Below are 22,170 nucleotides of genomic sequence, written 5' to 3'. Positions count from 1 at the left end.
GGCCAACCCGTTCACCACACACACGCAACCAATGGGGTTGAATCTTGTCTTTCTGAGCTAAATCAATCAACTGTGGCAATTCACAACGGAAGTGCCCATGCTTGGTACTCACACTTTCTTGTGCTCTTTCTACAACTTGGTCGTGCCAAGGAAGAGGCATGAATTGTGACTTCCTTGAATGCATACTTTTCAGCTTTTCATGAGCAATCCGCATACATCCGTGTTCATTCATGAGTGAGACGTGCTCAACGTACAATATGTCATGCCTAGGAAAAGGAATCTCATGAAGACGCTGACTAAAATAGAGGAAACGATCACGAATGAAACACTCGAACAATGCGTGTTGACTAATCATTCGAACACATAGTACTTTCTGTAAGGGTTCTTTGGACCTAGGCTCGAGAGTCGAGATCGGTTCGTCGTGTTTGATCGAATCTGCTTGGGGGGGTGCTGTGGACCTCGACTCAAAAGCCAAGATCGATTCTTCGTGATTGATCGAATCTGCAACGAGGTTAGCTTTGCTAGAAAAAGCATCAACTAAACCGTCATTCTTGTGAACAATCACATCGTGGTCATACAAATCATCATGCTCGTGAGAAATCACATCTTGATAATGCAAATCATCATGCTTGTCATTGTCATGCAATTCATCATGCTTGTCATTGTCATGCAATTCATCATGCTTGTCATTATCAACCAAATCATGGGTGTAGTGCTTTGGAGAAGAAAAGAATGAAAGAGTCTCCTTTTCCTGATTCTGTGCAAACTGCACTTGCACAATAGAAAAGAGTCGCAAGAACTCTTTCATGTATTGGTCGCTCTTCTCTTTTCTTGCTTTGTTCTTGCGATCAAATTCTGCTTCTCTTGCTTTGTCTTCTAAGCGTGCTTGCTCGTATTTACGCTCGATGGCTGCCAATCTTTCTTCGCGTTCATGTGCTATGGCTGTCATTCGTTCTCCGTATTTACGTTCTATGGCCGCCATTTCTGCGTCGTTTTCTAGCTTACTATCCATTATCTCGTCGAAAGCCTCTATAGGAGTTAGTGCAATCCTTGGTGTAGATGGGGAAGGGGGAGGGTCAGAAAAACCTCCTGGTGGGGAAAACTCTTCGTTGCCAGTCCCATGCTCACCACCTCCATGCGAAGTATCCATTCCGCTTCGGGTGATGACCATCCACTGAAGTCTTGGGTTCTTGGGGGTCTTGAGTTCTTGAGGTTCTCGAGGGTCTTGAGGTTCTTGAGGTTCTTCTTTCGCTTGCAATCTGTGTTAGAGAAGGATCTTCTCTTCACCCGAGTTCTACTCTTTTCCGCGGGCGCACCCCTTGGCGGCCTTGCGCTCACACCAAGGTTGCTTTTTCCCACCTCACGTCAATTGGCCGGCCGCTAAGTGCACGGTCCGCTCTCAATGAGTGAAAAGAGGCACAAGGCGAGACTGGACAAGTCCTTCTTTCTTGGGTTTCCTGTCACTCTTCTAAATCACGATTAGGAATCGACACGCCCAAGAGGACTTGGGTTACGTGCGACCGCAACAAGCAAAAACAATTTATGTGGTTCTTGTGGTTATTTCCTTGAGTGATATAGAACACTGTCAAAGCTTTGATACCAATGTAGGTGCAGTGGAAGTGAATGTTGAACTTTGCTCAAGATGAGTGCTCCGAAGTGTGCTCAAGGTTCCTTTTACTTACGAAAGGGAGAGCCTTCCGTTCCTTTAGTGAGAGAGTGCAATGGACACTGTGAATGGAAGTGCATGAGACGGAGAGATAGAGAGAGAAGAGAATACGACACCAGAGACGTAAAACCCTCCTCCGAAGGCCCCACTCTCTATGGCGAGAGGGGTCTACTTATGATTGCACAAATCTCTACAATGCTTGGACTTGCCGACAATGTCGACGACGACGAGACGGGCTGAAATCTGAAAATGCTAATGACTGAAATCTGCAAATCTTTATCTGCTGAATTCTAACTCTATGTCGGTGACGATGTCGATGCAACGACGACGCGCTGAAAACGTAGATGCTGAAATCTGCGTTTTTGGAATGAAACTGCAAACTTCGTGGGATATGACCGTGCGGCGAGGATCTGTTGCGGAAAGGTGAGATGAAACCGGCCCGTAGGGCGGTAGGCGTTGGCTTTCACCCGAAATTCTTTACTTTAGACACACACAGAGCACTTTGCAAAGGAGACCTGTAACGGGAATTAACACTTAATCACACACACGGCTCGGAAGCTAGAATGCTCCGAGCAGACACTGACAACCTGTAGGCCCCAAAATTGGCGCCCCTTTCGGTATTTCTTTATTCTTTATCAAAGGGAATAAAACCTGTGATCTCCCACAAGCTGCCCCGCACAATCTAGGCTAAGAAACACTTGTTCTGGCCCGATTTCGGCAGCATAACTGTACTAGGACGCTTCACAGTCAGTATCCCCATGCAATAGGTGACTTTCCCAACGCATACGGACACTTTGCAAAACCTGGCGAGAATCTGCAGCACGCTGAATTCTCTGTTTTCTGCCCCGAAAATGCGCCAGTTCACCTGTACAGCGGTCCCCTTGCGTCCCCGAACTTCCTGGGGGTATTAGGGCCGAAACCCTAAACCTGCAAAAATACACAGCAGGCTGTAATTCCCTGTTTTGGGCTCCGTTTCGCGTGCCGGTCGCATCTGTAGCAAGACCTCGAGCTCCCACACTTGTAGGGCTACTTGCCCTTTGAATCGGACGAGATTTCTGGCGTGAAACCTCTCCGAATTCACCTGTACCTGCGGGGGATTAGCCGCTAACTAATCCAGTACCTGTGCAAGAGGCTCTTGCCTCGGCAATCGCGCATGAACCCACATCACTGTACATTGGTCAAATGAAAAGCCCACTAGTGGGGCATAACATACTGCTCGTAGGGGAGAGAGAGGGCAGTGCGTAGCGTGCAGGGCATCACTCCTGGCACCGCACTGTACATAAGAGGGAAAGGAAGCACTCCATAGCTCTTAACCTGACAGATTGCATAATGAGGCCTCTCCCTTCTCTAAATTCAACGCCCTTTCTTTTGCATGAGGAAAGTCCACAGAAAAGTGCCACTTGGCGCATTTACAAGCCTTTTCCCGTTTCGGGTTCGCCGCTAAAAAATATCCTGACCGGTTGCCCAGTTGACTTCGCGGCAGAGTTATAAAATGTTCCCCCAGTCATACCGGAGGTAAGGACGCGAACACATTTCATGGCCCAATATAGCAGTTCCTTAAATTTTAGGAGATGCTTCCGTTGGGCTCCCACTGGTCTTCTGACCATCTATCCTCATTGGGACCGCATCCAAAAGTGCAATGTGGCCCAATTGTCGGATACTTTCTGTTGGTAGTCCCACCTTGACTTTACGCCTTAATTGAGTTCACTTCCTAGTATCCACCAACTTGCTAAGTGCGACGGGGGGACCTATATGATCTTGCTCTGAGCCTAGACATCCTCTTACCATACGAATTCCAGTGCCGACCACTTCGCGTCTGCGGGTGAAACTACCGTTCACATTGGCCATACAATGTCCGACCGTTTGCTACTTCAAAAAGAGGGTCTCAAAACAAATAAAATAAACCCCATTGGAAAGAAGCCAACAACCAAGGTTAGCAGTTGCCACATCTTTGTGACATGGTTAATAACTGCCACGTCCTCGTGGCATACCCCCCTCATGAAATTGCAAACGTCCTCGATTGCATACCATAAATACACGCCACTGATGATCTTGTGCTATTAACACTCTTTTATCATCGCATGTATCTGCAAGAAAGGTCGTAACATACATAGATACAAATGACTTAATGAGACCTTCATACTTTTTCCATTTTCATCTATGGCACTGAATTCATATGTACATTTGATGTACTAGCTCTATCATTACCCCTCCTTTGCACACGTTGGGTTGGGGCATAAGTAGGCTGTAACCCAAAGGCTTCAAGGTAAAGTTGCAATACATTTGGTGACTCTGACAGTTCATGCTCTTCCATCCACTTTGCATCCATAGGCGGATAGTTCTTGAACTTCACCAAATAGCGTCTTGCAACTTGTCCTTTAACTTTTCTGTCCTTATGTGCCAAAACTTGCTCAGGTACCAGGATCTCATCAAGTTCCTCAACTTCTGGCTGATCCTCAACTGGCATATCTTTTGGCACATCACCCACGAAGGGTCTTAGAAGACTCACGTGAAACGCATTATGAATCTTCCATGCATCAGGCAATTTCAGCCTGTAAGCCACATCGCTGATCTTGTCAAGCACTTGAAAAGGCCCATAGTAACGCATGCTGAGCTTAGGAAACAACCGTTCCTTGCCCTTCATCTTCTTTAACCTTGCCTTTTCGAACCTTAACAGAACCCAATCACCACGTGATAGTAGCAATTCACGACGGTGACGATCAGCTGCCTTTTTCTGTTTTGCCCGAGTCTTCTCCAAGGCAACTTTAATCTTCTTATACATCTCATCCATGTTCTCAACATATCGATCTGCCTCAAAGATCTTGTCCTTTGTATGCAAAATGGGAGGAACGTTTTTGCCGCCTTCAACAATCTCAAAAGGTGCTTTGCCAGTAGACGAATGCACTGTATTATTGTACGCATACTCAAGCATAGGCAAATATTGTTCCCACTTGCCCTTATTATCTGACACATAGCATTTCAGCAGATCTAAGACAGTAGAATTAGCCTCTTCTGACTGTCCATCAGTTTGTGGATGAAACGAAGATGAAAACTTGAGCGTAGTACCCATGTTCTCAAACAATCCTCTCCAGAACAAACTGGTCATGCGAGGATCACGATCACTGATAATTGATTGTGGCATACCATGGTACTTAAACACATTGTACATAAACAAGCGTGCCATCTGATCAGATTTTATCTTCTTCCTGACAGGGATAAAATGGGCCTGCTTGCTGAACCTGCAGATAATGGTCCATATACCATCATTCCCTGTTGGCGTCCTTGGAAGATCAAAGATAAAGTCCATAGGAATCCTTTCCCATGGCTTATCCGGAATCGGCAGTGGTTGTAACAACCCTGGTGCCTTTTGCCTATCAAACTTGACCTTTTGGCAAATTATGCATGCTCGCACAAAGGCCTCCACATCTCTCCTCAAGGTAGGCCAATAGAAGAATGTCTCTACCGCTTTAACTGTTGCATCAATGCCACGATGCCCTGCATACGGTGGGACATGACTCTCTTCCATGACCTTATGTCGCAGTGGCCTAGTGACACAAAGTCTGCCATGCATCATCATAAAACCATCTGTGAGGAGGTAGTGCTCGTGATGTTGCCCCTCTTGTAACTGTGCAAAGATTTGCAAAATCTTCACCAGCAGTATACTGTTCCTTCATGTCATCTAACTCATGATGATAAGGAATTGACACAGCTGAAATTTGTGGCTTTCTTGATAACGCATCAACCACAACATTCTTCTTGCCTTCCACATGCATAATGTGGAAGTGGAACATGGAAAGAATGTTTGCCCATCGCATATGCTTTTCGGATAACTTTGACTATGTCAAGAAGTATCGCAAGGTCTGATGATCTGTTTGGACAACAAAGTCAGCACCTAAGAGGTAGTGCTTCCAGCTAGAAAGCGCATGAATCACGGCCAAGAGCTCTTTCTCATAGACTTGCATAGTCCTCTCTGGCCCTTGCAAAATTTGGCTTTCATAAGCTACTACCCGTCCATCTTGCATTAGCACTGCTCCGATGCTACAGCCACACGCGTCACACTGGACCACAAATGACTTCCTGAGATCTGGCAAAACAATAATTGGATCTGAAGTCAACTTTTCCTTTAAGAGACTAAAAGCTGAAATCTCTTTTTGGGTCCATCTGAAAGTGACCTCTTTCTTTTGCAATGCGTGAAGAGGCGATGCTATCTCTGCAAAATTTTTGATAAACCTTCTATAGTAGGAACACAATCCCAAGAAGCTTCTGACATCGTGCACAATCTTCAAGTCTGGCCATGTCTTGATAGCTTCGACCTTTGCGGGATCCATTCTAACACCATCCTTTGAGACTATGTGGCCCAGAAAGTGGATCTCTTCGAGGAAGAATTCACTTTTCTTAGGATTGACAAGTAACCTGTGACTGCGCAGCTCTTCGAACACAATGGTCAAGTGACGCCTATGCTCCTCTTCATTCTTCGAATACACTATCATGTCATCGAAGAACGTTCCAATAAACTGTTGATGCGAGCGGAAAATCCGGTCCATCATTCTGTTGAACGTGGCAGGAGCATTTGTTAGCCCAAACGGCATCACTAAAAACTCATAAAGACCAAATGTCGTTCTAAACGCAGTCTTGTGCACATCCTCTGGCCTTATACGAATCTGATGGTACCCACTCTTAAGGTCTATCTTGCTGAAAATTGCAGCACCCTCTAAACGATCAAGAATATCATCAATTCTAGGAATAGGAAACCTATTCTTGATGGTATTCTTATTCAACGCACTGTAATCAATACACATGCGCCATGAGCCATCCTTCTTCTGCACTAGGAGCACTGGGGAGCAATAGGGTGAAGAACTAGGCTGAATCAGCCCCTTCTCTGATAACTCCTCAACTTGGCCCATAATCTCTTTCTGTTGCGCCGCACTAACCTTGTAGGGAGGTCTATTTGGTGGGCTACACCCTGGCACCAAATCTATCCGATGGTCCTCAGGTCTCTCTCGCAGCAATTGCGACGGTAATGAATCAGAAAAACAGTCACTAAACTTTTGCAAAAATGCTGACCTTTCTTTATCTAACATAGATAAATTTGACTGATCACTATCTGAGATATCACGTGCAAAAATCAAGTACACAGAAAGATGATTCTTTATTACAGAAGTGATAGCAGAAGCAGATACAATAGGGACGGACTCTCCTCTAAGCTTTACATCCAAGATGTGAGTTTTGCCCCTATGCTGTACAATGATCTTTTTGTTGTGGGCATCCAAGACTCCATGCGCTCTGAACATCCACGGGATCCCCAACAAGGCGTCACAACCTTCCAGCGGCATGATGTAAAACTCTTCAGTGTCCACATACGACTGAATATGCAGACGCAGTTTTCCAATGATGGGAGTAACACACTCTGAGTGGCCAAGACATGCAAACCCTTCCTCTGTTGTGTACCCCATCTCTTCAGCTCTGATGCCCAGCTTCATAGCTAACTCTGGTGAGATAAAGTTGGCTTTGGCACCTGGATCAAAGAAGATTAGTGCTGTCTGATCCCTAACTTTACCCCATGTGTCACAAGGACGTGGCAGTTATTAACCATGTCACAAAGATGTGGCAACTGCTAACCTTGGTTGTTGGTTTCTTTCCAATGGGGTTTATTTTATTTGTTTAAGACCCTCTTCTTGAAGTAGCAAACGGTCGGACATTGTATGGCCAATGTGAACGGTAGATTCACCCGCAGACGGGAAGTGGTCGACACTGGAATTCGTATGGTAAGAAGATGTCTAGGCTCAGAGCAAGATCATATAGGTCCCCCCGTCGCACTTAGCAAGTTGGTGGATACTAGGAAGTGAACTCAATTAAGGCGTAAAGTCAAGGTGGGACTACCAACAAAAAGTATCCGACAGTTGGGCCACATTGCATTTTTGGATGCGGTCCCAATGAGGATAGATGGCCAGAAGACCAGTGGGAGCCCAACGGAAGCATCTCCTAAAATTTAGGGAACTGCTATTTTGGGCCACGAAATGTGTTCGCGTCATTACCTTCGGTATGACTAGGGGAACACTTTACAACTCTGCCGCGAAGTCAACTGACGCACCAGTTGAGATATTTTTAGCAGGGAAAGCCCAAACTCGGAAACTGGGCGACGTGTCAGCTTGTGAGCGATTCTGCCACTCTGGGAGGCAAAAACGAGCTGCATATCATCAAAGGGGGCGCCATTTTCAGCCACAGGCGGATTGCAACAGGTACAGAAGCTATGGAATGCTTACCTTGCCCTCTATGCACAGTATGGTGACGGGAGTGATGCCCCGCACGTTGCATACTGCTCTCTTTCTCCCCTCTTGCAGTTATGTGATGCCCCACAAGAGGGCTACTCATTTGACTGATGTACAGTTGTGTGGGTTCATGCTTTTGTGCTGAGGCAAGAGCCTCCTTGAGCAGGAACAGGGGTAGCTAACTGCTGCTCCAAAGCAGGCACTGGTGAGGGTCATAACCTCACCGTACAGGTGCAAAATCAGCGCTGTGTATGCGCTGTAATTTGACTGTTTTTCAGCCATACGGACGCCAGGATCATTGGGAATCGTGCCCCATTGGCAAAGGACAGTTAGGGGACTGTTTGGGGCTGAAAACAGGGCAAAAACCAGTAAATACAGCGTGCTGAATTTACTGTTTTTGGACAGGAATCAGAGGGTATACGACAGCGCAAGCGAGTTCCAGCAGGGGAATTGGTTTCGCGCAAGTTTTGGGGCTGTTATGTTGCCGAAATTTGGCCAAATCAAATGGTATCTAGGTGGATACACGTGAAGGATTCCCAGGACCTTACCTTGTAATTTACCCTCCTAAAGAATAAAGAAATACCGAAAGGGGCGCCAATTTTGGGGCCTACAGGCTGTCGGCGTCTGCTCGGAGCATTCTAGCTTCCGAGCCGTGTGTGAGTTGAAGTGTTAACTCCCGTCGCAGGTTCTCTTTGCAAAGTGCTCTGTGTGTGTGTATAAAGTAAAGAATTTCGGGTGAAAGCCAACGCCTACCGCCCTACGGGCCGGTTACATGGTTCCGTTGCCAGGACATCAATCACTTTTTCCTCAAAGAGTGAGCCTGGATTGTTCAGGGTAAAGACACACATTGCAAGAACGCGGGGATTACACTATGACCGACAAGGGGAAGGGAATTATGGAAGAGGGTTCCTCTCCAAAGGACAGGCAGGAGATTCCTATGGTTTTTGAGATTGGCGAGAGCTCACGGCCACGTCAGTGTGTACCTCCTGTCAACGTGAATGTCCCTCCAGTAGTACAGGGCTTCATGGCCAGACTTGAAGACTGTGCACGATGTCAGAAGCTTCTTGGGATTGTGTTCCTACTATAGAAGGTTTATCAGAAATTTTGCAGAGATAGCATCGCCTCTTCACGCATTGCAAAAGAAAGAGGTCACTTTCAGATGGACCCAAAAAGAGATTTCAGCTTTTAGTCTCTTAAAGGAAAAGTTGACTTCAGATCCAGTTATTGTTTTGCCAGATCTCAGGAAGTCATTTGTGGTCCAATGTGACGCGTGTGGCAGTAGCATCGGAGCAGTGCTAATGCAAGATGGACGGGTAGTAGCCTATGAAAGCCGAATTTTGCAAGGGCCAGAGAGGACTATGCAAGTCTATGAGAAAGAGCTCTTGGCCGTGATTCATGCGCTTTCTAGCTGGAAGCACTACCTCTTAGGTGCTGATTTTGTTGTCCAAACAGATCATCAGACCTTGCGATACTTCTTGACACAGTCAAAGTTATCCGAAAAGCATATGCGATGGGCAAACATTCTTTCCATGTTCCACTTCCAGATTATGCATGTGGAAGGCAAGAAGAATGTTGTGGCTGATGCGTTATCAAGAAAGCCACAAATTTCAGCTGTGTCGATTCCTTATCATCATGAGTTAGATGACATGAAGAAACAGTATACTGCTGATGAAGATTTTGCAAGGATCTTTGAACAGTTACAAGAGGGGCAACATCACGAGCACTACCTCCTCAGAGATGGTTTTATGATGATGCATGGCAGACTTTGTGTCACTAGGCCACTGCGACATAAGGTCATGGAAGAGAGTCATGTCCCACCGTATGCAGGGCATCGTGGCATTGATGCAACAGTTAAAGCGGTAGAGACGTTCTTCTATTGGCCTACCTTGAGGAGAGATGTGGATGCCTTTGTGCGAGCATGCATAGTTTGCCAAAAGGTCAAGTTTGACAGGCAAAAGGCACCAGGGTTGTTACAACCACTGCCGATTCCGGATAAGCCATGGGAAAGGATTGCTATGGACTTTATCTTTGATCTTCCAAGGACACCAACAGGGAATGATGGTATATGGACCATTATCTGCAGGTTCAGCAAGCAGGCCCATTTTATCCCTGTCAGGAAGAAGATAAAATCTGATCAGATGGCACGCTTGTTCATGTACAATGTGTTTAAGTACCATGGTATGCCACAATCGATTATCAGTGATCGTGATCCTCGCATGACCAGTTTGTTCTGGAGAGGATTGTTTGAGAACATGGGTACTACGCTCAAGTTCTCGTCTTCGTTTCATCCACAAACTGATGGACAGTCAGAAGAGGCCAATTCTACTGTCTTAGATCTGCTGAAATGCTATGTGTCAGATAATAAGGGCAAGTGGGAACAATATTTGCCTATGCTTGAGTATGCGTACAATAATACAGTGCATTCGTCTACTGGCAAAGCACCTTTTGAAATTGTTGAAGGCGGCAAAAAGGTTCCTCCCATTTTGCATACAAAGGACAAGATCTTTGAGGCAGATCGATATGTTGAGAACATGGATGAGATGTATAAGAAGATTAAAGTTGCCTTGGAGAAGACTCAGGCAAAACAGAAAAAGGCTGCTGATCGTCACCGTCGTGAATTGCTACTATCACCTGGTGATTGGGTTCTCTTAAGGTTCGAAAAGGCAAGGTTAAAGAAGATGAAGGGCAAGGAACGGTTGTTTCCTAAGCTCAGCATGCGTTACTATGGGCCTTTTCAAGTGCTTGACAAGATCAGCGATGTGGCTTACAGGCTGAAATTGCCTGATGCGTGGAAGATTCATAATGCGTTTCACGTGAGTCTTCTAAGACCCTTCGTGGGTGCTGGCCAGAAGATATGCCAGTTGAGGATCAGCCAGAAGTTGAGGAACTTGATGAGATCCTAGTACCTGAGCAAGTTTTGGCACATAAGGACAGAAAAGTTAAAGGACAAGTTGCAAGACGCTATTTGGTGAAGTTCAAGAACTATCCGCCTATGGATGCAAAGTGGATGGAAGAGCATGAACTGTCAGAGTCACCAAATGTATTGCAACTTTACCTTGAAGCCTTTGGGTTACAGCCTACTTATGCCCCAACCCAACGTGTGCAAAGGAGGGGTAATGATAGAGCTAGTACATCAAATGTACATATGAATTCAGTGCCATAGATGGAAATGGCAAAAGTATGAAGGCCTCATTAAGTCATTTGTATCTATGTATGTTACGACCTTTCTTGCGGATACATGCGATGATAAAAGAGTGTTAATAGCACAAGATCATCAGTGACGTGTATTTATGGTATGCAATCGAGGACGTTTGCGATTTCAAGAGGGGGGTATGTCACGAGGACGTGGCAGTTATTAACCATGTCACAGAGATGTGGCAACTGCTAACCTTGGTTGTTGGTTTCTTTCCAATGGGGTTTATTTTATTTGTTTAAGACCCTCTTCTTGAAGTAGCAAACGGTCGGACATTGTATGGCCAATGTGAACGGTAGATTCACCCGCAGACGGGAAGTGGTCGGCACTGGAATTCGTATGGTAAGAAGATGTCTAGGCTCAGAGCAAGATCATATAGGTCCCCCCGTCGCACTTAGCAAGTTGGTGGATACTAGGAAGTGAACTCAATTAAGGCGTAAAGTCAAGGTGGGACTACCAACAAAAAGTATCCGACAGTTGGGCCACATTGCATTTTTGGATGCGGTCCCAATGAGGATAGATGGCCAGAAGACCAGTGGGAGCCCAACGGAAGCATCTCCTAAAATTTAGGGAACTGCTATTTTGGGCCACGAAATGTGTTCGCGTCATTACCTTCGGTATGACTAGGGGAACACTTTACAACTCTGCCGCGAAGTCAACTGACGCACCGGTTGAGATATTTTTAGCAGGGAAAGCCCAAACTCGGAAACTGGGCGACGTGTCAGCTTGTGAGCGATTCTGCCACTCTGGGAGGTAAAAACGAGCTGCATATCATCAAAGGGGGCGCCATTTTCAGCCACAGGCGGATTGCGACAGGTACAGAAGCTATGGAATGCTTACCTTGCCCTCTATGCACAGTATGGTGACGGGAGTGATGCCCCGCACGCTGCATACTGCTCTCTTTCTCCCCTCTTGCAGTTATGTGATGCCCCACAAGAGGGCTACTCATTTGACTGATGTACAGTTGTGTGGGTTCATGCTTTTGTGCTGAGGCAAGAGCCTCCTTGAGCAGGAACAGGGGTAGCTAACTGCTGCTCCAAAGCAGGCACTGGTGAGGGTCATAACCTCACCGTACAGGTGCAAAATCAGCGCTGTGTATGCGCTGTAATTTGACTGTTTTTCAGCCATACGGACGCCAGGATCATTGGGAATCGTGCCCCATTGGCAAAGGACAGTTAGGGGACTGTTTGGGGCTGAAAACAGGGCAAAAACCAGTAAATACAGCGTGCTGAATTTACTGTTTTTGGACAGGAATCAGAGGGTATACGACAATGCAAGCGAGTTCCAGCAGGGGAATTGGTTTCGCACAAGTTTTGGGGTTGTTATGCTGCCGAAATTTGGCCAAATCAAATGGTATCTAGGTGGATACACGTGAAGGATTCCCAGGACCTTACCTTGTAATTTACCCTCCTAAAGAATAAAGAAATACCGAAAGGGGCGCCAATTTTGGGGCCTACAGGCTGTCGGCGTCTGCTCGGAGCATTCTAGCTTCCGAGCCGTGTGTGAGTTGAAGTGTTAACTCCCGTCGCAGGTTCTCTTTGCAAAGTGCTCTGTGTGTGTGTATAAAGTAAAGAATTTCGGGTGAAAGCCAACGCCTACCGCCCTACGGGCCGGTTACACCATGCCTTGCATAACTCACTGGCATCTGTGCTGGGCTTGTCACCCACCATGTCTGGCACTAAACCTGCCGTGGGTTTTGGCTTCTTGCCTTTGTGGTCTTCTTTATCCTCTGAGTCAGCTTGCCTTTTCCTTTGTGGACAATTGATAGAAAAGTGACCAGGTTGCTCGCATATAAAGCATTTGTTCTCAGCCATTAGGACCTTTTCCTCGAGCGACTTGCGCACAAAAGGCTTCCTTTTCTGTTTCTTTGCCTGCGCTCCAGAAGTCCCGGCTGAATCCTTGTCTGTGGTTGCCTTTTCTTACCCCTGTGACGCATCAGGAGCCGTTTTTACAAAGGGCTTCTTCGCTAAATTTTTCTTTTGCTGCCCTCCTTTGTCACTGCTCGGAAATCCACTGTCCTCTCCTTTCAACAATGCAAGACCAGTGTTCGCAACTTCCATAAGCTGAGTAAGGGTAGCCACTCTGTTCTTTGTATAGTAATCGCGAAGCCCTTTAGGCAGCCCACAACAGTACTTCTCTATCTGCTCTGTCAATGGCACAAATCTGTAGGAGGTCACTGAGAGTAACACTTTACAAAACCTCCTATTGTACTCCAGCAAGCTCTTGCACGAAGCTGAAGTAAGTTGGTGCCAATCTGTCATGACGTCGGCTTCAAATTCATTTGACAGCCAAGCAGATGCAAACATTTGCGTGAAGTAAACCCAAGTGGCGGGTGCGTGTCCTTGCATTAACAATGTCGTCCACCATGTAAGCGCATTGTCCTTTAAGAAAGTCGCAACTTTCCTCACCTTCGAGGCCTCTGTAAAATTCCCTCCCGCATAAGCTGTATCAAACTGCTGGAGGAAAGTGAGGGCCTTTGACTTATCCTCGAAACCACTGAAGGTACTGAACTTTACTGCTGCACCACCTTCTTTGTAAGCCTTCGGCTTCTCTAGTGCCCCCAAGTTGTCATACGGAATGGTCTGCAACATGGGCACTGTAGTAGGCATGATCGGCACGTTTTGGCCATTCACATTTTGCGTCAGAGGTGCGATATCTGGCTGCTGTCCAGAAAAAGCCAGCCATGCCAAAATGACCCTGTGGCACCCCAAACTGGCCCTGGTTGCAGTGGAAACCTTGCTGCATGCCGATACTACCATACATGGGGTTTGGCATGATGCCTTGCATACCCCCGAACACTGTTCTTGGCATGTACGGCTGACTTCCAGGCGCATAACCAGCCATACTTTGGAACACTGATCCACCCCCGAAATACCCAGGATGTACCGTGGGTGGTGGAAAAACTGAGTGCATTGCCTGGTATCCAGCTCCTTGTCCATTCAAGACAGCATGCTGGCTCTGAAAGGTGGCGGGCTGAACTCGCATAACCTGTGGAATAGGCGTTCTAGCCACCTGTTCAAGCATGGGAGGAACCTGCTTTGGAGCCCCCGACTCCGCAACATGCGAGTGTTCCCTTTCCTCCTGCGCCACATGAAGTACCTGGGCTTGAGCATCAACAAGCTCCGTACGCGGCGTAGGTTGCCTATTTTGCTGTTGCATTGGTGGCGCTTGCAAGAATTCCATAAACCTCGGATTCTGCACCAGCTGCGAAAAGACATTCACCGCGGCAACTAACTGAGTCTTGAACGCATCATCCTCAAGTTTCCAATCATAAAGCCCTGTACTACTGGAGAGACATTTACGTTGACAAGAGGTATAGACTGACGTGGCCGTGAGCTCTCGCCAATCTCAAAAACCATAGGAATCTCCTGCCTCTCCTCTGAAGAGGAACCCTCTTCCATAATTCCCTTCCCCTTGTCGACCATAGTGTAATCCCCGCGTTCTTGCACTTTGTGTCTTTATCCCAAAACAATCCAGGCTCACTCTTTAAGGAAAAAGTGATTGATGTCCCGGCGACGGAACCACGAAACCGGCCTGTAGGGCGGTAGGCGTTGGCTTTCACCCGAAATTCTTTACTTTAGACACACACACAGAGCACTTTGCAAAGGAGACCTGTAACGGGAATTAACACTTAATCACACACACGGCTCGGAAGCTAGAATGCTCCGAGCAGACACTGACAACGTGTAGGCCCCAAAATTGGCGCCCCTTTCGGTATTTCTTTATTCTTTATCAAAGGGAATAAAACCTGTGATCCCCCACAAGCTGCCCCGCACAATCTAGGCTAAGAAACACTTGTTCTGGCCCGATTTCGGCAGCATAACTGTACTAGGACGCTTCACAGTCAGTATCCCCACGCAATAGGTGACTTTCCCAACGCATACGGACACTTTGCAAAACCTGGCGAGAATCTGCAGCACGCTGAATTCTCTGTTTTCTGCCCCGAAAATGCGCCAGTTCACCTGTACAGCGGTCCCCTTGCGTCCCCGAACTTCCTGGGGGTATTAGGGCCGAAACCCTAAACCTGCAAAAATACACAGCAGGCTGTAATTCCCTGTTTTGGGCTCCGTTTCGCGTGCTGGTCGCATCTATAGCAAGACCTCGAGCTCCCACACTTGTAGGGCTACTTGCCCTTTGAATCGGACGAGATTTCTGGCGTGAAACCTCTCCGAATTCACCTATACCTGCGGGGGATTAGCCGCTAACTAATCCAGTACCTGTGCAAGAGGCTCTTGCCTCGGCAATCGCGCATGAACCCACATAACTGTACATTGGTCAAATGAAAAGCCCACTAGTGGGGCATAACATATTGCTCGTAGGGGAGAGAGAGGGCAGTGCGTAGCATGCAGGGCATCACTCCTGGCACTGCATTGTACATAAGAGGGAAAGGAAGCACTCCATAGCTCTTAACCTGACAGATTGCATAATGAGGCCTCTCCCTTCTCTAAATTCAGCGCCCTTTCTTTTGCATGAGGAAAGTCCTCAGAAAAGTGCCACTTGGCGCATTAACAAGTATTTTCCCATTTCGGGTTCACCGCTTAAAAATATCCTGACCGGTTGCCCAGTTGACTTCGCGGCAGAGTTATAAAATGTTCCCCTAGTCATACCGGAGGTAAGGACGCGAACACATTTCACGGCCCAAAATAGCAGTTCCCTAAATTTTAGGAGATGCTTCCGTTGGGCTCCCACTGGTCTTCTGGCCATCTATCCTCATTGGGACCGCATCCAAAAGTGCAATGTGGCCCAACTGTCGGATACTTTCTGTTGGTAGTCCCACCTTGACTTTACGCCTTAATTGAGTTCACTTCCTAGTATCCACCAACTTGCTAAGTGCGACGGGGGGACCTATATGATCTTGCTCTGAGCCTAGACATCCTCTTACCATACGAATTCCAGTGCCGACCACTTCGCGTCTGCGGGTGAAACTACCGTTCACATTGGCCATACAATGTCCGACCGTTTGCTACTTCAAAAAGAGGGTCTCAAAACAAATAAAATAAACCCCATTGGAAAGAAACCAACAACCAAGGTTAGCAGTTGCCACATCTTTGTGACATGGTTAATAATTGCCACGTCCTCGTGACATGAGATCTGCGAGGTTCAGGGGTTCTACTGCAGGTACTGATTGCTGGAAACTGAAAACGTTGATGTTTCTTGATGTTCCGTCGCGGTGAATCTGCAAAACGTTGAAGTGTGATACAGATGCAAAAAACGCTAGGGCTGAAAATGGTCTTGCTGCGGAGAATCTGCTAACGCTTGGGCTTCTGCTTGGTCTTCAATCGCAAGGGATCTGCAAGAGCAAAAATGCTGGCTGATCTGGTCCAAAAACGCTAGCTTTATGCTGTGAAGCAAAAACGCTAGGGCATATGGGGTTCTACTGAGAAGTTACCTGTTGAGCGAGTGCTCCTGCTGCCTCTTCTGCCAGAAAGTGCTAATTCTGGTTTGCTTTTATATTATCTTAGCAAAATTGCCCTACCTAGTTCCCAACAAAAGTCACTTAATAAATAAGTGAAAAATGTCAAAAATAGAGAAAATAGGTTTAATGCACTGGAAAATTCCCTTGATGGATTCTGATGGGAATGTTGATGATCATGCTGTGTGCAACCGGAGGATATGCATCTAATCTAAGTGTCTGGACATGCACGGTGTGCGAACAGACTCACGAAAGTTCCAGATCACTTCCTATTATAGACTGGTTTGCTTTTATATTATCTTAGCAAAATTGCCCTACCTAGTTCCCAACAAAAGTCACTTAATAAATAAGTGAAAAATGTCAAAAATAGAGAAAATAGGTTTAATGCACTGGAAAATTCCCTTGATGGATTCTGATGGGAATGTTGATGATCATGCTGTGTGCAACCGGAGGATATGCATCTAATCTAAGTGTCTGGACATGCATGGTGTGCGAACAGACTCACGAAAGTTCCAGATCACTTCCTATTATAGACTGACTTGACTGAACTGAACCTTGGTCATGCTGTAGTTTGTCCACGGACACGTAGGGTTGGATGTGTCACGTGACATAATAGGCGGACCTGTGTTTCCATAAGAGTGTTATAATGACCAGAAGAATTGTCAGTGGATGTTGTTGGAGAGCTCTATAGAGTGCACCTACATGGAACTTTGGTTTTTTTCCTGCCAAAGTTTGGACATTGCTCCACCCAGATTCAGCTATGTACTTGAAGGTTTATTACGCATGGACACACAATTAGCATCACAAAAAGTTGGCTGAATAACCTCATCTTTTGCACATGATCTGTTTTTGCCTTAGTAGGTCTATCTCATGCGGGTGTATGGTTTTGCCCTAGAATGTCTGATACTGGAAATCTTTCTTATCTGTGCTGCACATGGCTGTGTGCTACGCTGGATATAAGTTACTCAGTGTCACAGGAACAGCCGGCAGTGTAGTTGCTATGTTGTCTGCATGGATCAGTGTCACAGATCTGAAGTGGAATGATTGGAGTAGGTCAACAGTGTTGAGCTTCCACTTGCTTCAAATTAGTGACTATCGATAACGTTATATGTTACAATATTTTATACTAAACCCGACTTGGGCATCATCTAGGGATATGTATGTTTAGTCCAGAGTATCACACTTTGACATGTTTAGTTCTTTTAAAGTGAAATGCTCTTTTTTTAAAGACTTGCCATCATCTAGGGATATGTATATATAGTCTAAGATTACACTTTTTATTCAGTATACTGTTGCGTTTAAAGTTTTTCTTGTTTAGCTAAGTCAAATATAGTCCCCCCAATTTACCCCCCTCCCCCCGCTTCCCTTCCCTCTTTTCTTTCTGGTTCCTGTATCTCGTCTTCTTATCAAATGTCATTTTGGGCAGAAATCATTGGCTGCTGGGAAGATCAGCGTTCGAGGTGGTGCTTCGTCCATGGTGTTGAAACGAGGAGCTAGGGTAAACTCTATGGTGGCCCAGTTTATCATATAAACCCCACCCTCCTCTCCTCCCCCTCCCCCTCCCCCTCCCCCCCGCAACCCCCCAACACAACCCACCCGCCTGGCTTCTTTCAGGAAAAGAACTTTCCCGCTTCCCCTTCTCTCTCATCAAATTGTATAACGCATGTGCAATGTGTCAAGGATGAGCCTAAAAATGAATATTTTCAATTTTCTGTCCAATTAAATGAAACGAGCGATGTTTATAAGATGTAAGTATTTTGTCTATACAGTACTCTCCTGGGCCCAGACCAAAGGAAAAAGCCACTTATGTTCCTCGATATGAAGAGGGCCAGCGACGCGATGTACTGGCCGACAAGAAGGGTAGAGTAGTCCTTGAGGCAAAAAACATACCAGAGGATTTTAGCAATAAAGCCGGAGAAAGAAATCAAGGCAAGCATTCTGGTCTTTGTGGCATATACTATTTTGGTTTTTTCAATGTGAGGTCAAAGTTAGCTTGTGTTTTATATCAGTGTTATCTTTGGGCTGCATTGGTTTTAGACTGCTTCCAAAAACCAATGACCACTGTCCAAAGGGTAAGGCCATAGCATTACTTACCCTTCTTGGCTTAACTAAAATTTAAATTATTTCATTGGCTCATCCTATAAATTATGTCATTGATAAATAAATAGAGATGTCATTGGTATGACTGACACACAATCGTCTACTTTCTAGTTGATATCAATGAAATGCAGACATATTGAGATGGGTGAAATCTATCATTTTTCGTTTTTAATAGTGACCATTTATCATCTCAAGGTTTCACTTCAATTCATTTGGAAGTTCAGCAGGTGTACATTTATCGTGTGTGAAAGTTTCATGGCTAGACATTGAGTTGATGGGGGTTAAAAAGGGACAAATTTAATTTTTGTGGCTTCATGTGTCTCTTGGCAGGCCGCATGATTTAACTGCTTGTTATTACTGTTGCTGTTAAGACATACAGACTGATGTGCCTGACTTTTTTTATCTTCTTGGTCTTGAAGCAGGGACAACAGCAGTTAAAAGTGGCATTGAGCTAGCTGGCGTCAAAGGTTTTGTGGCAGGAAAGAAGATTGTTTCGGGGGTGGATAAAGAGGAGTTAATCAATGCATGTGTCGTCGCCAATGTTTCTTGTGTATTTGAGCTTGTGAATTTGAGATTGGGTAGTGTTAATTCTTTTGTTTTATGGGTATTGCAGGGGGTGGCTTCGGGGAACTCAGGTTCTTTAAGTGATAGTAAGAGTGGGGCTCCTGTAGGAAGGACTCGTGGCGCAGCTTCTGCAAAAAGTCCTGCAGCAGCTTTTTTAAACAACCATAATGCAGGTGGAGATGATTCTTCACTCATCAAAGCAAGCCAACGCATTGAGAGTGGTGGGCGGCTTAGTAAGGGGGCTTCCTCCTCGAGGACTCCCTTTCTACTTCAGAAGTCTGACCAACAAAATGAGCGGGACAAGCGATTTTCAAAGTCTCAAGTATGGAAAACCAGCAGTAGAGAGGTAAATGCTGCGGACTTAGAGTCTGGCTCTTTCACGGAGGACAGAAATGATGCTTCTCGACAAGACGGTAGACGCTTACGAAATAAGGACAGACCTGATCGTCCAGTTTGGACTGTACGGCAGCGCGGTGATTCTGCGGAGTCTCCCAAGAATTTGACTGTTGGGCCTTCCCTATCGCCACCAGGTGAGCTTTGAAGTTTGCAAGAAACAGGGCATGTTAAACTGGAAACAGGGCATTTTAAACCTATGAAGATTTTATCGTCAAGCTCAATTTTTTGTGTTAGCAAGCAGAAAGTAGGTTTATTTATTGAAGCTATAGAATTTTCTGCTCGAATTTGAATAAGTACACTGGTTCAAGACTTGTGAACGACTAATTTGTTTTGAGTGTCACAGGCAGCCAGAGGCCGGGAAGGGGTCCAAGGGATTTTGATAATAGTATAGTGCCTGATGCAAGCAAGCCACCCATCAAGCGAGCTGGTTCATCTACTGTTTATGGAGGACATGAGGTGAATTCCTCTCAAGTGGAGGATGTCTCTCGACAAGTATGTTTCCTGTGTCTAATCATTCTCTCTTTCTGTAGAAGCAAGTGTGGGTGGCAAAGCCAGGATCGGGATCATGAAGTCGGTGTCAGGATTGGTATAAAGTACTTTCTTTCGTATACATATCCTTCTGGTGTCTTGCTAGTTGTCAAGTTGATCTAATGAGACGATGATTGATTCCTCTCTGCAGTGTATTGGAAGTGGATGGATTGGGTAGTCCATAATGCGCCACCTACTCTGTAGCGCATGTGTTCGCTTTATCATGATTATGACAGGCTACTAGTTTTGAGGCATTCAATCAAATCTGTGGCAAAATCAGCATGTTTGAGCTACTCCGGTCTATAGCTCCCTGGTGGGTAAGTTTTGATCATCAGCAGGTTGCTACAGAAAAACCAGGTATGGTACCTCTGCAGGTGATAGTAATGCCTTGTGAATGGGAGTACATGCAATGAACTTCTATACAGATTAGCTTCACGAGTCATGGTACCATCGAGGTCCAGATCAGGCGTGTGAAGCTCACCGTTATATTGTCAGATTTCCTGTGGTTATTGCAGTAAAAGATTACAATCTTCCAGTTCAGCTAGGCATTGCTAATGGCTCAGAAAAAAGTGGAAGCTGTGTTAAAAGAGTCGTACGTCGTCGTCGTCGAAGCCTCCTGCCAGCCTAAAAGACCACAGAGGTTACCATGCTTGAATGATAAAAGTTATTCTTTTGTTTTGAGGTCTTGATGCATTTGGGCAGCGTCGAACCAAAATATGCTTACCGCCGCCTTTTGAGTGTTGGGGGTTTTCTGCTTGAATTGTCGTCAAATCCCTTGCCAAAAAGTGGAGTATGTGCGCAGGGTGTGTTCATAGAGGTGAAGGGCATGCAAATAACGTATGTAATGTGCCCAAAATTTACTGTGGGGTTCTAGTTTAACAGATTGCATTGAAACACACCAGGTCTAAAGCTGTCTTTGTAAATAGAGCATGGTGCATAAATGGAAAGCACAGGCTTGACTTGTCCAGATGATATTACTGATATATCTTTGTAAGGTCGGCATTTATGACTATTTGTGAAAGTGTGCTTGCCGGTTGGAACCTGAAGCTGATACAGGAACATGAACAAAGAAATCATCATAGCATGCAAAGGAAATGAGTCTTCTGTTTGTGCAGACTTTGGTGGTTTAAAGTCTTGCCTTCCAATGTGTCAGTCTCTCTCTCTCTCTCTCTCTCTCTCTCTCTCTCTCTCTCTCTCTCTCTGCTGAGCAGGTCTATTCGATGTTTGTCATGCATTTGGGCATGAAGAATGTGGGATTATTTCTGGTTTGAGATGATTTTGATGTATTTTTCTCAAGGGAGTTGTGTGTATTCAAGAATGCAGGGTTGATCAACACGTCAGGAACTCAGTATGAGTACCATGTGTGATGCTTTTAGCTGTTCTTTTTTGTCTTTATATCGGTCTGGTGATGGGTCTGGGGTACACCAATGAAGTAGCTTCTCTGAGTGACGAGACAAGAATCTCGAGCGTCTTAAGAACAAATCCAAGAGCCCTTCACGAGAAAGAACACGAGAGAGAGGGGAGGGGAGGGGAGGGGAGAGGAGAGGAAAGGAAAGGAAAGGAGGGGAGAGGAGGTTATGAGCTGTTTTTTTTTTTTTTTGAAGTTAATTCAAATCATTTCTTCTTCACCCTTTTTGGGGTGTTGGTTTGGCTTGCCTGGCTGGTGAATGTCTTGCCATGCTAGATGTTTTTGTCCAAGATGGTCCTTACTGCCAGTTATGCGTTTTGTAATGATTTGATGCCGGTGGCAACGTGTTCCTATTTATTTCCATTATTTATCAGTGCAGCACCTTTTGTAGGCATTCTTACCTCCATGGAACTAACACCCTTGTGAGTAAGAGATGATTCTTAGTCCCTTGACAAATTTCCACAAGAAAGGCCTTTATGGAGTAGTCAATGGAGGTGCTATGGCTCGGCAACCGTCTCTTTACAATCACCTCTGCCCTTGTATGTAATTCTCAACCTTTTTAGTTATGTTTGCATGGAGTGCTCGACTTCAGGGGGTGAATGTGACTCAATTCGCTGCTTAGTTGAAGACTGA

General features: G+C 45.7%; 1 protein-coding gene across 2 annotated transcripts in view; it reads left to right on the top strand.

The window, feature by feature from the left end:
* The window catches only part of UPF3 (Smg-4/UPF3 family protein), a 41,143-nt gene extending 19,867 nt beyond the window's left edge, over nt 1–21,276 (top strand). Inside the window, exons 6-12 of one of the 2 annotated variants that reach the window (XM_086521696.1) lie at nt 17,968–18,039; nt 18,311–18,470; nt 19,064–19,164; nt 19,255–19,735; nt 19,945–20,057; nt 20,132–20,194; nt 20,281–21,276. In XM_086521696.1, coding sequence (XP_086377822.1) covers nt 17,968–18,039; nt 18,311–18,470; nt 19,064–19,164; nt 19,255–19,735; nt 19,945–20,057; nt 20,132–20,170 — 966 coding nt within the window. In that variant the 3' untranslated portion in view covers nt 20,171–20,194; nt 20,281–21,276. The remainder of the gene's footprint in view (nt 1–17,967; nt 18,040–18,310; nt 18,471–19,063; nt 19,165–19,254; nt 19,736–19,944; nt 20,058–20,131; nt 20,195–20,280) is intronic. The other variant, XM_086521694.1, reaches the window with a different exon arrangement.
* The last annotated feature ends 894 nt before the right edge of the window (nt 21,277–22,170 follow it).

Source organism: Adiantum capillus-veneris, chromosome 10 (assembly GCF_014529385.1).
Source record: "Adiantum capillus-veneris isolate H3 chromosome 10, ASM1452938v2, whole genome shotgun sequence".
Taxonomy (NCBI): Eukaryota; Viridiplantae; Streptophyta; class Polypodiopsida; order Polypodiales; family Pteridaceae; genus Adiantum; species Adiantum capillus-veneris.
The sequence above is the reverse complement of the archived record's forward strand: the minus strand, read 5'-3'. Positions and strand labels throughout refer to the sequence as shown.